The sequence below is a fragment of the Ictidomys tridecemlineatus genome, chromosome 8, assembly GCF_052094955.1.
Source record: "Ictidomys tridecemlineatus isolate mIctTri1 chromosome 8, mIctTri1.hap1, whole genome shotgun sequence".
Taxonomy (NCBI): Eukaryota; Metazoa; Chordata; class Mammalia; order Rodentia; family Sciuridae; genus Ictidomys; species Ictidomys tridecemlineatus.
In genome coordinates this window covers 53,724,067-53,738,618 of record NC_135484.1, presented here as the reverse complement: position 1 = coordinate 53,738,618, position 14,552 = coordinate 53,724,067, and the positions used below count along the sequence as shown (strand labels likewise).

Sequence of the window (14,552 nt, the reverse complement as noted above, 5' to 3'; positions counted from 1 at the left end):
TCTCATAACCCAATTATTTCTCCTATAATCCTTCTTGCACTGTCTCATACATAAGCTTTTGGGAGACACCTCACATCCAAACCATAACAATAAAAAGGGTATTTACTTTAGTTAAACTAACAAATGGTGAGGTTGTTTTCATTTTAAAAATAAAATCACTTTCTAAGGTGTTTTGGCAATTCTTAAAGACTCCAAAAAGTCTTTCAGTATTCAAGAAGTAGTTTATATTTGCTATCCTCTTTATTATGAGGAAAAGGAAACATAAGATTTTTACATTTTTAAAGTTTGTTTTAAGTAGTTGCACATGATAGTAAAATGCATTTATGTACTTTGATATACCATAAATAACTGGGGTATAATTTCTCATTTTTCTGATTGTATATATTTTAGGATCACATTGGTCATGCAGTTTATATGTATGTAAGGTAATAATGTCTGTTTTATTCTACTATCATCCTTCCTATCCCCATATCCCCTCCCCATCCTTCAATCTTCAATATCTAATATAAAGTAACTATTCTTCCCTAGCGCCACTTCCCCCTTATTGTGAATTAGCATCTGCATATCAGAGAAAACATTCAGCCTTTGGGTTTTGGGGATTGGCTTATTTAGCTTAGCAAGATATTCTCCAACTCCATCCATTTACTGGCAAATGCCATAATTTCATTCTTTTTTAAAGCTGAGTAATATTCCATTGAATATATAGACCACATTTTTTTTTTTTATCCATTTATCTATTGAAGGGCACTTAGGTTGTTTCCATTGTTTAGCTACTGTGAACTGAGCTGCTATAAACATTGACGTGGCTACATCACTATAATTCTCAGAATCTGGGTGACTATTTTAGATTGTGTGTAAGGTATGAAGTTTAGAATATAAATGTTACTTTTATTTTCAAGGATCTATTCTATGGAATTACTATCCTTCTGAAAAGATATTCTCTTGAGTTGTCTATGTCAATGATGGATTTTCTGAAATACATGTTTTTGCTTTTTAGATGCCGATAGACAAGATTCCATTAATCTCTTCCTGGGAGTTTTCCATCCCAATGAAGGAAAACCTCATCTCTGGGAACTCCCAACAGATTTTTATTTGCATCACAAAAATACTATGAGACTTCTACCAACAAGAAGAAGGTATTTTTCTTTCTAGTCTCTTATGTGGACTTATGTTTGATGTTATTTTGAATATGAGATGTTTTCTATGAGAAATTTTTACGTGGACAAAGGTAGTCAGTCTAACCACATTTTTACTATGACTTTGGTATTGTTGGTGTCCTGATGGTCAGCTGGGAGAACTTGTGGATAGCAATTGGTGTTTTTTTTTTTTTAATATTTATTTTTTAGTTCTAGGTGGGCACAATATTTTTATTTTATTATTTTATTTTTATGTGGTGCTGAGGATCGAATCCAGTGCCTCACGCATGCTAGGTGAGCACTCTACCACTGAGCCCCAGCCCCATCCCCAGCCTAGCCTTTGATGTTTTGCATGTTCCCTAAGATACCAATAAAGCTTTACAACTTCATGATTGAGCCTAAGTGTTGCTCCACTAAAGCAAACCAGCAACCTCATTTTTTAATGTTTCCTATAAATGTGAAACCCTTAAGAACTCTAGGACTCAGTTGATTTTTCGAGTATGGCAGCTTAGTAGCATTTAGTTTGTAATGCCAATGTTCTTTTTTTTCTAGAAAAACACAACCAATTTTGGGTGACACTGGTAAAGACAGGAATCTAGAGCAATGGTATACTAGTGGCAGTTAATACTCCTCTTGTCACTACTGCTCAATTTGTCTCTCTAGAATCCTTTGCCAGTACAGGTTATTTGGTTGCAGTTAAATTAATGTTAATATTATCAAAAGAAGTGAATGAAACACTTTAATATGGTCCCTGTAGTGTGAACCTTAGGGTCGGCGGCGGGGAGCTGAGTTGGAATTTCTTTGGTTATGTGACTTTGAACTAGTTCTTTGATTTTTTCTAAGCTGTGTTGTCCTAATCATAGATATAAATGGCTGGACACACCTCACAGAGTCATTGTGAGGACCTAATGAGAACTCCGTTTTTTTCCTCTTTTCTTTTAATTAATTAATTTTTATTAGAGCTTTATAGTTATTTATAACTGAGGAGTCATTTGTAGATATTATCAGTCTTACGATATGAGCAAAATTTTTAACATTTAGGAGGTTGGGGCTTGGTCCCTTCTGCTCACAGAGGGCTATAAAAATATCAAGTTGTTCCATAGTTATTTTTTTTTCTCACACAGCATCAGTTTAATATAGCCCTCATTCCTCTCAAATACTGTAGGGGTCATTGCCAAGCCTGTGTTAATTGTATATACAGACCACAAACAACTGATGAATTAGCAAATGCTGATATTGTATCTGGTACCAAATTCTGTGTTGCTTCAAAAATATTTAAAATATTAGGAAAGTCTCAGAGTTTTTTTACATTTGTTCCTATCAGTATATATTATTTGGATAACTAACTTAATACTTGAGCTTACTTTTGCTATAAATGAGGCACTGCTAGTTTTTCTATTAAACTTATTATTTATAAATTAGTTTGTTAATTTTTTTCTGACAAAATTTTCAAATTAATTATGTTTATTTGGTGATAAATGAGTGTAAATATCTGTTTGTAGTTTTGCTGATGATTATTAATCATAGGTAAATTTGATTAATTTTATGAAATGTTACATTACCAGTATTGAAGCTACTAAATACAACATGGGAACAACTAAAATTCAGTTTTCTACTGCAGAATAAACTGTATATTACAAGTATAAATTAAAGCACTTCCTTGCCTTGAGTTACATAACTAAGGCAGTTTTGGAGCTTATGTGCAGGAATAAAGGGAAGCTGCTGTTACATCCCCATTTTCTAAAAAAGGAAACTTTGCTGAGATTATTTAGCTAATTCAATGATTTAGCAGAATCAACTACCAGCCTGCCACTGAAAATAAAAGTAGGTAATATGGCTTACTTAGTTGATTCAGGCTCCTGTTTTTTTTTTTTTTCTCTAGAATGTCAAAGATTATTTTATGGGATTATCAGTCGACTCTGCTCGTGAACAGTTCTTGTAAATACTCTATGATGAGTTTCAGTGTTTTATTTTGGACTTTCTAGTATCACCCATCTGTATAGAGTATTGACAATTTAACCAGTATAATTCTCAAAAGAAATGAACAGGTCAACCCGAGGCAGGAAAAGATCACAAAGCTTAGGCTCAGGTAGAGCCAAGTTGGAATTTCTTCAAGTGTGTTGCTTCAGAGCTGTTACTTCCCCTCTCAAAACCTTACTGTCTCATCTGTAAAATGGAGGTACCATTCTACATACTGTACAAGGTCATTCTGAGGCTTAAATAAGAAAATATGTGAAAAGTGCTTAACACTGGGGCTGACCCAGAATAATAAACACAGTCCTGAAGCAGCCAGGCTGGAGCACCTACCTCCAATTAATGCCTGGGTGATCTTGGGTAAAGTCATTTAACTGGTCTAACTCTGTTTCTCTGAGAATTAGATGAGATCATGTAAATGCACAGTATCTCCAGTAGATGTTAGTCTTGTTGTTATTCTTTAAGAATATTCATTCCTTAGTTTTTAACACTTACTAAAAATGATACACAATGCCCATAAAATTGGTAACTTGGGCAGTATTTTATCACTTTTATAATGTAATATAAATAAATACTTTATTATACATCACCTGATATCTCAAGCTTGATGGATATCCTGTATTTCATATTGGGTTTACCACTGGTTATTCTGAAATAATATTTTATTGAATAATAAGGGAAATGGGAATAATCTGCCCATCACTCATCTAAACCAGGTAACTGCTTCTTTTAGCCCAAATATATATTAATGCATTCATGAATTCATACATTCTCAAAGTAACTTTTCCAGATTAAATACACCCTGTTTCTTTATCTGTCCCTCATATGCTGTAATTCAAGTCCTTTCATCATTTGGAATACTCTGTTCTATATGTATTTCAGTCAGTGCCACTGTTCTTTTTAAACTGTGGTACCCAGATGTATTGATCTGCTCAGAATCAATTATTTAAACTTTGTTCTGAATTTGGCTATATGTCAACATCAGCTAAGATGCCATTTAAGTGTTTATAATGCCAACAAGCTCTTTTTAGATACTAAGCATTAGTATTTCATTGACTGTGAGATTTCTGGCCTTGTTCACTATCTGCTACCCACTGTCTGCTGTGTGAGTTCTCCTCCTGTCTCCCTAGGGAGAGGTCATCTGTCCTGTGCTCAACAAGTCTGGGTCCATCAGCAGGGACATGTTTTGGTTCACTTACACAGTTTTTCTTCACTTTGTGTTGAGATCAGCTTCCCTGTAATCTTACCTACTAATCCTAGTTCAGTTTATGGAAACCTTCAGAAGATGATTGCCTCATCCACTTGCTAGTCTTTTAAATTTTTGAAGATGAGTTCATACATTCTTAAAAGAACTTCTTCAGATTAAAGAGCATGTTTCCTTACCTGTTCCTCATATGCTGTGGTTTCAGGTCCCCCAGCATTTGGAACACTCTCCTCTATGTGTATTCCAGGAGGGTCAGTGTTCTTTTTAAACTGTGTTGCGCAGACCTGGATCCAACAACAGAGTTGGGTCAGATTTGTGCCAGCTGGCCCAGGGCTTTTTAACATGTCCTGTTGCCATGCTGTATTTACACCATTCTTGTCATGCTCCTGTATGCTTTGCCTGCTTCCAAAAAAGTATTTAAATGTACATCCTTTTTATTAACAAATACTTCTAACTCTGTAGCTTCTTTAGATTTAATTCACTGGTTATCTTGATCCCAATGTAAGTCCTGGATGAAAAATGTTGAGTAAAACCAGGTGGCAGAAACCTGTGTTGTTCCACCAGATAACGTCCTCCACCTAATGTTTAGTGCTTTGGGGTTAGAATAGCTTAAATGGCTGTAAGTTCACCTAACACAGTTGCTCTGCCCATACTTCTCTGTCTTATTCAAACATCACAATATTGATCGCTTTGCTCAAGATTCTATGTGTAGTTTCAGAGAGTTCCCAAGTTAGCTGAGGGGGCTAAAGATAATAGTTTAAAATTCTCCCCAACCTTCCTAAGCAATCCAATGGAATTTAACAATCCTAAGACTAGGGAATGAAAAAGAGAAAAGAATCTAACTTTTGGGGTATTGTATGCAAAGAAGGTAGTAGTACCCAATGCAGTCTCCCATTCTCTGATCTCTGGTCCCAAAGCAGGTTTCTGTCCTGGTGCAGGTGTTCTTCCTCTGAGTAAATGTGACTGGTAGTTGAGGCAAAAAAGATTGGTCGTGGTCTTAAGTGTCTCATCCTCCATCCTCTCAGCTCATCCTCCCCAAGGCAAGTGTTTCTCTTGGACTTCTTTGCTTCTGAGACTCACTTAGGAGACTTGGATTTGATTTAGATTACATAGGGAAGTAAAATTTGCAATATATTTTTAAAATTTATGGTTTGGTCTCAAATCACTGATGTAAGATTATCTCTTAATTCTTTTTCTCCACATAGTGCATTCTGAGCTAAAACCCATTCTTTAGAATTTACTTCTTTTTCCTAAGCAAGATAATTGTAAGCATCATTCTTTAGGGAATTCTTCATGTACTATCTGATACTGTCTGTTTTCCTCCTCTGTCCAAGTTAGATCCTCACAGAATAGAAGTTATTTACATGTATTCTCCCCCCCACACACACACACGTACACACATGCATACACTCAACCTTATTAAACAAAAGCTCACACTTTTTCTTTTTTTTAAATAACCCATTCCTTTTTTGTTTGTTTGTTTAATTCTTTTTGTAGTTATAGATGGATAGCATGCCTTTATTTTATTTACTTATTTTTATGTAGTGCTGAGGATTGAACCCAGAGCCTCACACGTGCTAGGCAAGCACTCTGCCACTGAGCTACACAGCCCCAGCCCTCACATCTTTTTCTTTCCCTGATATGATAGTCTGATTTTTCTAATCAGAAAGCAAAATTAGGGGGCTGAGGTTATGGCTCAGTGGTAGAGAGCTTGCCTAGCACATGTGAGGCCCTGGGTTCCATCCTTAGTGCCACATAAAAATAAATAAATAAATAAATATATTGTGTTCAACCACAACTAAAAAATAAATATTAAAAAAAACTTTAAAAAATGAAATGATCCTATGATGGCATATTTTAGTGAGCATATGTGAATTTATAGAATTCACTTTTGTCTTTTGAGGTCACTCACAACATATCTTTCATACTTGGTTCTTTTGGTTTGGAATTGACATCACCCTCAATGATGTATAGTTTTTGGAATCTATCGCTCTCTCACTTTTGAGTCATCAAGACCACATTTGCCCATTTCCAGTGTAGTTTCATCCATCAGTGTTCCTTAAAGATTTTTGATCTCAGAGGCACCAGGACCCTCAAATGCTTTTAGAGTTATCATTCTGCTTCCTTTTGTCTCTCGGGCTCTACACAGTTCCCTCTTTATATTGTATATTTTTCTCTCAAGTCTGGAATAAAACAATTCTATTTTTTCTATCATTATTTGCAGCATGGCACTTCCAACATGTAGAGCAGTGTCTGACACATAGTAGGTACTTAATAAATGTTGAATAACTGAATGAATTCTCTGCCAGTGGCAGTGCTATCCTTTATCCTTTCTTTTCATGCTCTGAAACCTTGCTATTGGAAAAGCAGCCCGAGGGCCAGTCCTTTGGCATCACTCGGGATCCTATCATAAATGCAGAGTCTGGGGCCCTACCTGCTGAGTAAGAATCTGCCTTTTAACAAGATCTCGAAGTGGTTTATTTGCACAATGGATTTTGACAAGCACTGCTCTAAAGCATAACTTCAGTCTAAAACAGAACTTTGGAAGCCTTTCCTGCTGTCAAAGCACTCTTCCCATAAATCTCACATTTCATTAGGCTTTACTTTCCTCTTTTCATCATCCTCGGAATGGATTCTGCTTGTCGTCTCTAGGAGAGTTTCCTGTGTTGCTAGTTTCATTTGGATACACCTCAATTTCTTCATTTTATTAGGATTATCCAAGTTTGTAATTTTAGTATTTTATGTTTTTAAAGTATTTTTTTTTTTTAGTTGTAGATGTACACAATCCCTAGGCAAGCGCTCTACCACTGAACTACAATCCCAGCCCCTTCAGCGTTTTATTTGGAGGAAACCTTCCATTTGTATGAAATTCTCTATTTAGCATTATTGGTCATAGGCCTCCCCACCCCCTTTGGAAATCTGATGTGTGTGTGTGGGGGGGGGTATGTGTGTTCTGATATATTATTTCAGATTTTTTCCCTTTTGAGTTCTCATGAACTTGGACATATTACTTTCCTTTAAATATCTATTTCATCAGAATTTGATTTGAAATTAAATTCAGAGTTCTGAGAGAAGGCAGTTCAGGATTCTTTTAGATTTCTCTGTTTAAGCAGGTGAATTTTCTATCATAAATCTAGACAGTTGAAATTTCTTATCCTTAACTCTGACTGCCTTCTGTAATCAAATAGTGAACATTTATAGCTGAAGACTAACAGGGCCTACACTATTTTCTAAGGGAACTTGTTCATTAGGACTAATTTGCTCCTTAGTGATTTTGCTGAACTGTTTCAATTCTCACACACACACACACACACACACACACACACACACACACACACACACACACAGAGATGTGTATATATGTAGCAGAGTAGGAAACATGATCTTTCAGACAGCTATGTGCAAGGGAGCCCTGATCATAGGACTTGGATCAAGGTCCCACTGCTAACCTGGTGGCACTGTCCTGGCAATCCCTCTTAGAGTTGGCTTAGTATATCCAAATCTTTTTTTTTGGGGGGGGGGTGCTAAAAGTAAGTAACATCAGAGCATCTTTACTCTCAGGTATATCATGACACTTTTGTAAATCTGTGACAGAGTTGAAACATGAAAAGAGTTGGGAAGGGAATTAACGTGTTGAAGACCTATTGTGTTTTGCAAACGTGTTTTAAAAAGAGAAAAAATATTAACTTTCAAGTAGGAGGCAACATCTTATCATAAACCACACAACTCCTTTTATCTGATAAATTGTAGAAAACCCAATATTTTACATTTGATTCATCTTATTCTTTTTTCTTTTTTTTTTTTTTAATTTTATAGTTACACTCATTGGTGGACACCAGAGGTAATAAAGCATTTACCATTGCCTTATGATGAAGGTACGTGACTTGTTCTCTTCAATTTTTATACCAGCACATTTTTGGAGTTCTAGAATAAACTAAATAAACCAGAAGTGTCCCTAATGCAGTTTACCACAGCAACCTCTTTGTACACAGTTGGTTTTATAAAAATATCTACTTAGATGCAATCTAAAGACTTTTCAAGTAACAGGCAATATCTCTCCTAGTTATCTGTGCTGCGAACTTAAGGAAGTTGATAGTGAAGAAATTTCACAGATATGAAGAAGAGATTGACATCCACAATGAGTTCTTTCGGCCGTATGAATTGAGTAGCTTTGACGATACCTTTTGCCTGGCTATGACAAGTTCAGCACGGTATGTCCCAGCAGTAGATGTTCAGTCTGTTTGAATAACTCTCGTTATTCAAACGGGGGGGGGGGGGGGGGGGGGGGGGGGAGGGAATCTGCTAATTCAAGAGGCAGCCCTTTCTCTTATTACACAACTGGAGTTAATTTTGATAAGTTGAAATCTGTCTACCATTAGTCCTAGTTTGCCATTCAGAATCAACAATTTTTTTTCATTGAATATAGAAATTCAGAGCTAAAAAAGCATTTTCTTTGGTATTAGAAGGGCTGGAAGTTGCATCTTAGATCAGCCACTGCCTAACTGTATGACTTTGAGATGTTCTCCTTATTTTCCTCATCTCTCCAACCCCCACACATGATGACACCCCAAGTATTTAATATAGTTTCTGGCACAGGTTAATAAATTAGAGCTATTATATTACTATTTTTATTAGACTCAGGACAAAACTAGTTCCTTTTCTGTAAGACAGCTCTCCAGTTGTTTGAAGAAGCAACACTTTTCTTCTCAGGGTAAAATATCCTTCATTATTTCCTCAATAACTCATGTGATGGTAGTTTTCAGATTCTTTCCATCTGGTCTGTTGCCTTTGGACACCCTTCATTTTCCTGTGTCTCTTTTAGAACTTGATGGGAAATTTTAGGAAAAATTATGGGACCAGAATAAGAAAATTGGGCAAAAGAAATCACTTCTTGACTGTATTTTATACAGAAGTTTTAATTTTTGCATTTTATGTTTTCTTCAGAAATGACATATGTATATTTAAGGCTTGTGTGGTAGATGTAGGAATATCTTTGTTTCCTAGAAATCCACATTTTGCTTTAGGTAAATGGTGAGGAAAGTTTGAAATTTTTATTTGTTTGATTTTTCAATTAAAATTGTTAAAGTTTAATTTTGTTTTGTTTTTTTTCCTTAATTTTTTTTTTTAGCTGTTGATGGACCTTTATTTTATTTACTTTTATGTGGTGCTGAGAATTGAATCCAGTGCCTCACGCATTGTGAGGTAACAGTAAGCTTGGCAAGTGCTCTGCCACTGTGCTACAACCCCAGCCCAAAGTTTAGCTGTTTTAATGTAAAGTCTTTGTCATTTCTAAAAGTTTTCAGCTCAACAAAGGACAAATGACATTGTACATGTGTTTATAAATATGTTGTTGATTTTTTGTCATAGTAAGATTCTGTAGTCACTGCAAACAGTGAATTAATGAATTCGGAACCATTGCTTCTACAGGAAATAAAGGATGAAGTTCCTGTGAGCATCTGATCACAGTATTTTTATCAACTGATGAATATATAACCTTGTTTTGTATGTGTTTCTGTTTAGGACACCTTTACTTAACATATATTGTTGATTCATTTACATGGTTCTCGCCAATAGCACTGTAACTCATGCCTGAATGAAGCTCATTTATCTCACATATTTTTTCCAGAAGGTATATCATGGCTTTCTTGTGCTCAGAAACACCTGTGCTTAGCACTGATTGGGAACTATTTTTAAACAGCAAGGTCACCAACAGAAAGCACACACACAAAAAAAAAATGTGAAAAAAGTAGCACCAAATAGTTGATCAAGAGACACTCATTTATAGTAGGAAAACAAAAATAAAGAGTCCACCTTCTTCAGCTTTGCCTGGGACGTAAGTGTTAATTCTGTAAATTTTTCCCAGCTCTTGGCATACACATGAGGGTGACTGCAAGAACACTGTAGATGTTGATTTGGTATTACAAATAAATTTCAGTGAGTAAGCAACTTCACAAACATGGAATCTACAAATTGTGAGGATCAAAAAGAAAGAAAAAATTAAACTAATTGCATTGTTCATTGTCTATTTTAACAGTTCATGTTTTCAGGCTATTAGTTTTAAGCCAGATCACTTTCTTTTCCTTCCAAAAATGTGACATTCAGGCACACACTGGGAGCAGTGTCCTTGCTTGAAGCCACGAGTCTTAGCATAACCTGTAGTAATGTTGCCTTGTTGGTATGTTGGGGAAATTGGTCTAGCTTCTATGGTAAGTAAGGTAGCTCTTGCATAATGAGAAAGAAGCTTCAGCGGATCTCAGCCAGTGGTAAATTAAAACAGTTTCTATATAAAGTGTTCCAACAGTGTTTTAATGAATTAACCTCAGCCTAATGAGGTGGATGTTGGTATTTCAAATCATACCACTGTGTTTTGATCATTGTATCTACCTCCTTTGGTGCTATAGTTTAAAACATTGTCCATAAAGCTAAATAACTTAGTGTTTTGCTATTGGCTTTTGAGTCTAATTTTGCCTGAGAACTAATTGTGATATATAATCAGCTGGTATCATCTTAGACAAAGATTAGGTACCAACATAGTTCTAGGAAACAAAACCTTACATTCAAAACTGTTGGGCCTCACAATCACAGAGATTTCACAGTGAAGACTGGTAATGTTGAAGTTCCCTAGTTCCTTTAGTTCATGGGATTTTTAAGGCCCAGATTACCTGAATATCTCCTGAACATTTGGCTCAAAATATATGTAGCTCTGAAGTTAACATTAATGAAGGAATAATATAAGTGGGAATTGAAATGGAAGCTGGATGGACAGTGATTCATATGGTATTTTGCCTTTCTTCATCTTTTTCTAGTGACTTTATGCCTAAGACTGTTGGCATTGATCCAAGTCCATTTACTGTGCGGAAACCAGATGAAACTGGAAAATCGGTATTGGGGTAAGATTTGCATATAGAATGAAATTTTAAAGATTCATGTAAAATAATAGGACTATGCAATAGTATTTCCAGCAAAAACTAATAACTTCAAGTAACATAGTTCGAGGCACAGTCCATTTATTGCATCTATGTAGGTAGTTCTTTAATAGCACTGGGATCATTGAACCAATCAATATTGAAAGAAAAATTTATAGGAATATTAGCAACATGGTGCATTTTATTATTTAAAATAGGGAATATAACAGGTGGCATAAAACAAGTAATAGATAATGTGTTTTATGTCCTATAAAACATTCATTCTCAAACATAAAATATGTAAGTAAAAAATTATACTCGTGTTTATTTTTGTTGGCACCCTGAGGAACATAAAAACAAATATACTTGATAGAGAACATAATAGATTTTCTGTGTATCACTATAACATTATTTGGGGGAGACTTATTCTATTATATCTGATAATATGAAGAAGATATACCACATTTGCATCTTCATGCTTGAAGACTGAAGTCAAATGTGTTGTGTTCTGGCATAAGAATCTCATTATCCTCTATTGACCTCCCTAGTTCCAGTGATAAGATTTCTTCTAGACTCTGACCAGAAGTCTTGGCCTAACTGTAGATACAGAATCCTAATTGTATTTGGGAATGTGTATAGGATCTTAATTCGATTCTAGCTTCATGGGATATATACTAATTTTTTCCAGATATACCACTTTTGTGGCTTAAATATGTAACCTTTGAAGAGCTTCATGTTGAGCCCTAACCAGATGCTAGGAGGAATTTGAAAGAAGGAAAGCCCTCAGGAGTTTAGAGTTCCACATGTTCCCAGGACAAATAAATGACCAGCTGTATGACTGGGTAGCACAGATATTCATCAAATTTTAAGTACAGCAAGTCAGAAACTAAAGTATTTTCTACAATATCTAACTCATGGTCAAAAAATACTGCTTTTTCCTTTCTAGGACATTTTAGAGTATTATGGTATTTTTAGTCCCTTATAGAGAATTTTTTTAAAGTAAGAATGAAACAATAAATATTTTTTTCTAAACTAGAAGTATTACTAGGAAACACTGATTTAAAAAAAAACAACAACAAACACAGTATTCTTAGTATTCTCAAATTTGCCACTTAAAGTAAAAGTAAATACTTTTATGAGTGTGAATTTTTTATTATTTTTTCCTTCATCTGTTCTCTGCTATTGGAATATTCAGCAAATATATTTGATTATGAATAACTCAACACAATTTAAATAATAACTCAATAAAGAATAATGCAATAAAATTTAAAAATTAATTTATGTTTATTAGTTCTTATTATTTTGGTATACTATGAATTTGACTCTTGACCTTTTCTTGAAGCTTTTATGTTATAATTTTTCCAATACCTCAAACATATAATCTTCCATTATTATACCATAAATTTTGAAAATATTGATTTTACTTACCAAAGGAAGTCACAGTAACCACATGGTGAGAAAACTTTTTTGTGTTCTACAAGTACATTTTGGTTCATATTTTGAATTTATAATATGAGTACATGTACCTGGAGAAATACTTTTCTCTTTAGTAAAACTTGAATCCAGAAACTAGTTTCTTATAGTCATTTTCTCATGCCTCACAAGCACTTAGACTTTGGGACAAAGTAAATTTACACTGTGCTGAAGTTCAATTTAAAGATGGTTTACAGGCATGTTCTTCTTTTTAAAGAAACAAAAGCAACAGAGAGGAAGCCGTCTTACAGCGGAAAACAGCAGCCAGTGCCCCACCACCCCCCAGCGAGGAGGCTGTGTCCAGCAGCTCTGAGGATGACTCTGGGACAGACCGTGAAGAAGAGGGCTCTGTGTCTCAGCGTTCCACTCCTGTGAAGATGACGGACACTGGAGACAGTGCCAAAGTGCCTGAGGTGCGGGGGAGGGAAGCTGTCATGGTCCTGCCTGAGGCTCTAGAGGATGATCTTTAAAATTCTGCTTTCAGTTAAAAGGCTGAGAGCAAGAAAAATGTCACATTTTCTCACTCACATAATTTAATGTGTGGTGCTTTAGGTACTACATAGGCACATTTAGCATCGACCTTGGAAATCATTTCATTTTGAAATAAAAATAGGTAGTTTTGCTTCCCTGTGTAATAGTGAATTTTTTACCACTTCAGAATTTTTCAAGAATCCTTTCCCTCTTTGATCAGCCCATCCACTTGAGGTCCATTTATTCCCTGTCTCAGCATGTTGCTGGGAAGCAAGGTTTGGACCTAATACTCTCAATCTCTGAATAGCCCCTGTGGAAAGTTATCCTATTCAATTCAGTATTACCAGTATTTTAAAGGAAAACAAATGGAAGCAAACAACAAAAGAGCCAGGTCTAGCAGGGGAGATATGCTTTGTAGAGATAGCTAAGCCATTTATAAGGCAAATAAAATATGATGATGTAAAGACTGAATCCATTATTCAAGGAATTGGCAAATTACCACCAATAGGCCAAATCCAGTCCACTGCCTGTTTTTGTAAATAAAGTTTTATTGAAACCCAGTCATGTCTACTTGTTTACATATTATATATGACTGCTGTTATACTGTACTAGCAGAGTTGAGTATTTGCAACGGAGACGGTATAACCCCAAAAACCTAAAATATTTACTAATTTGGTCTTTTACAGAAAATGTTTGCCAACTCCAGCATTATACCAACGTAATCCATAATTATTTAACAGCTTTTGTGGGGGGCGGGGGAAGTGGGTGATACTGGGGATTGAATTCAGGGGCATTCAACCACTGACTACATCCCCAGCCCTATTTTGTATTTTATTTAGAGACAGGGTCTCACTGAGCTGCTAAGCACCTCCCCTTTGCTGAGGCCAGCTTTGAACTCACGGACCACTGGAATTATAAGTATGCACCCAGTTTAACAGCTTTTTTTTAAAGCCGAAAATAAACTAGTAGGAAATGGAAATCAAGTTTTTTTAAAAAGAATTAATGAGAAGGTTAGTTAATTGATTGAAGAAACACTGTGATTGCTTTTGTGGGAAATTCCCATGCCCATTTTCTTCATCTTTGGGAATTATTAATATGCAAGATGTCTAAATATTCTAACTGGTTCCTTTTTTTAAAAACCCCAGAATGTGGTCCAGCCTATGAAAGAGGTATATGGAATTAACCTCTCAGATGGCCTCTCAGAAGAAGATTTCTCCATTTATTCAAGGTAAGGTACTTTCATATATAGATTAAGGAAAAAATGAATATTTATTATTTTGATAACATATTTACTATAACTTTTTGAAAACAAAAGTAGTGATGCAGAAGAAAGTGAATTTTACTTGGAACACAGTAGTAGTATTTAAGATATATTGATTAGTACTTGGA

General features: G+C 35.3%; 1 protein-coding gene across 3 annotated transcripts in view; it reads left to right on the top strand.

The window, feature by feature from the left end:
- Fig4 (FIG4 phosphoinositide 5-phosphatase) overlaps nucleotides 1-14,552 on the top strand; it is a 105,348-nt gene that overhangs the window by 57,396 nt on the left and 33,400 nt on the right. For all 3 annotated transcript variants that reach the window (XM_040283202.2, XM_040283201.2, XM_005330160.4), the window contains 6 exons: nucleotides 998-1,136; nucleotides 8,131-8,189; nucleotides 8,378-8,525; nucleotides 11,121-11,204; nucleotides 12,910-13,105; nucleotides 14,309-14,391. In XM_040283202.2, coding sequence (XP_040139136.1) covers nucleotides 998-1,136; nucleotides 8,131-8,189; nucleotides 8,378-8,525; nucleotides 11,121-11,204; nucleotides 12,910-13,105; nucleotides 14,309-14,391 — 709 coding nt within the window. The remainder of the gene's footprint in view (nucleotides 1-997; nucleotides 1,137-8,130; nucleotides 8,190-8,377; nucleotides 8,526-11,120; nucleotides 11,205-12,909; nucleotides 13,106-14,308; nucleotides 14,392-14,552) is intronic.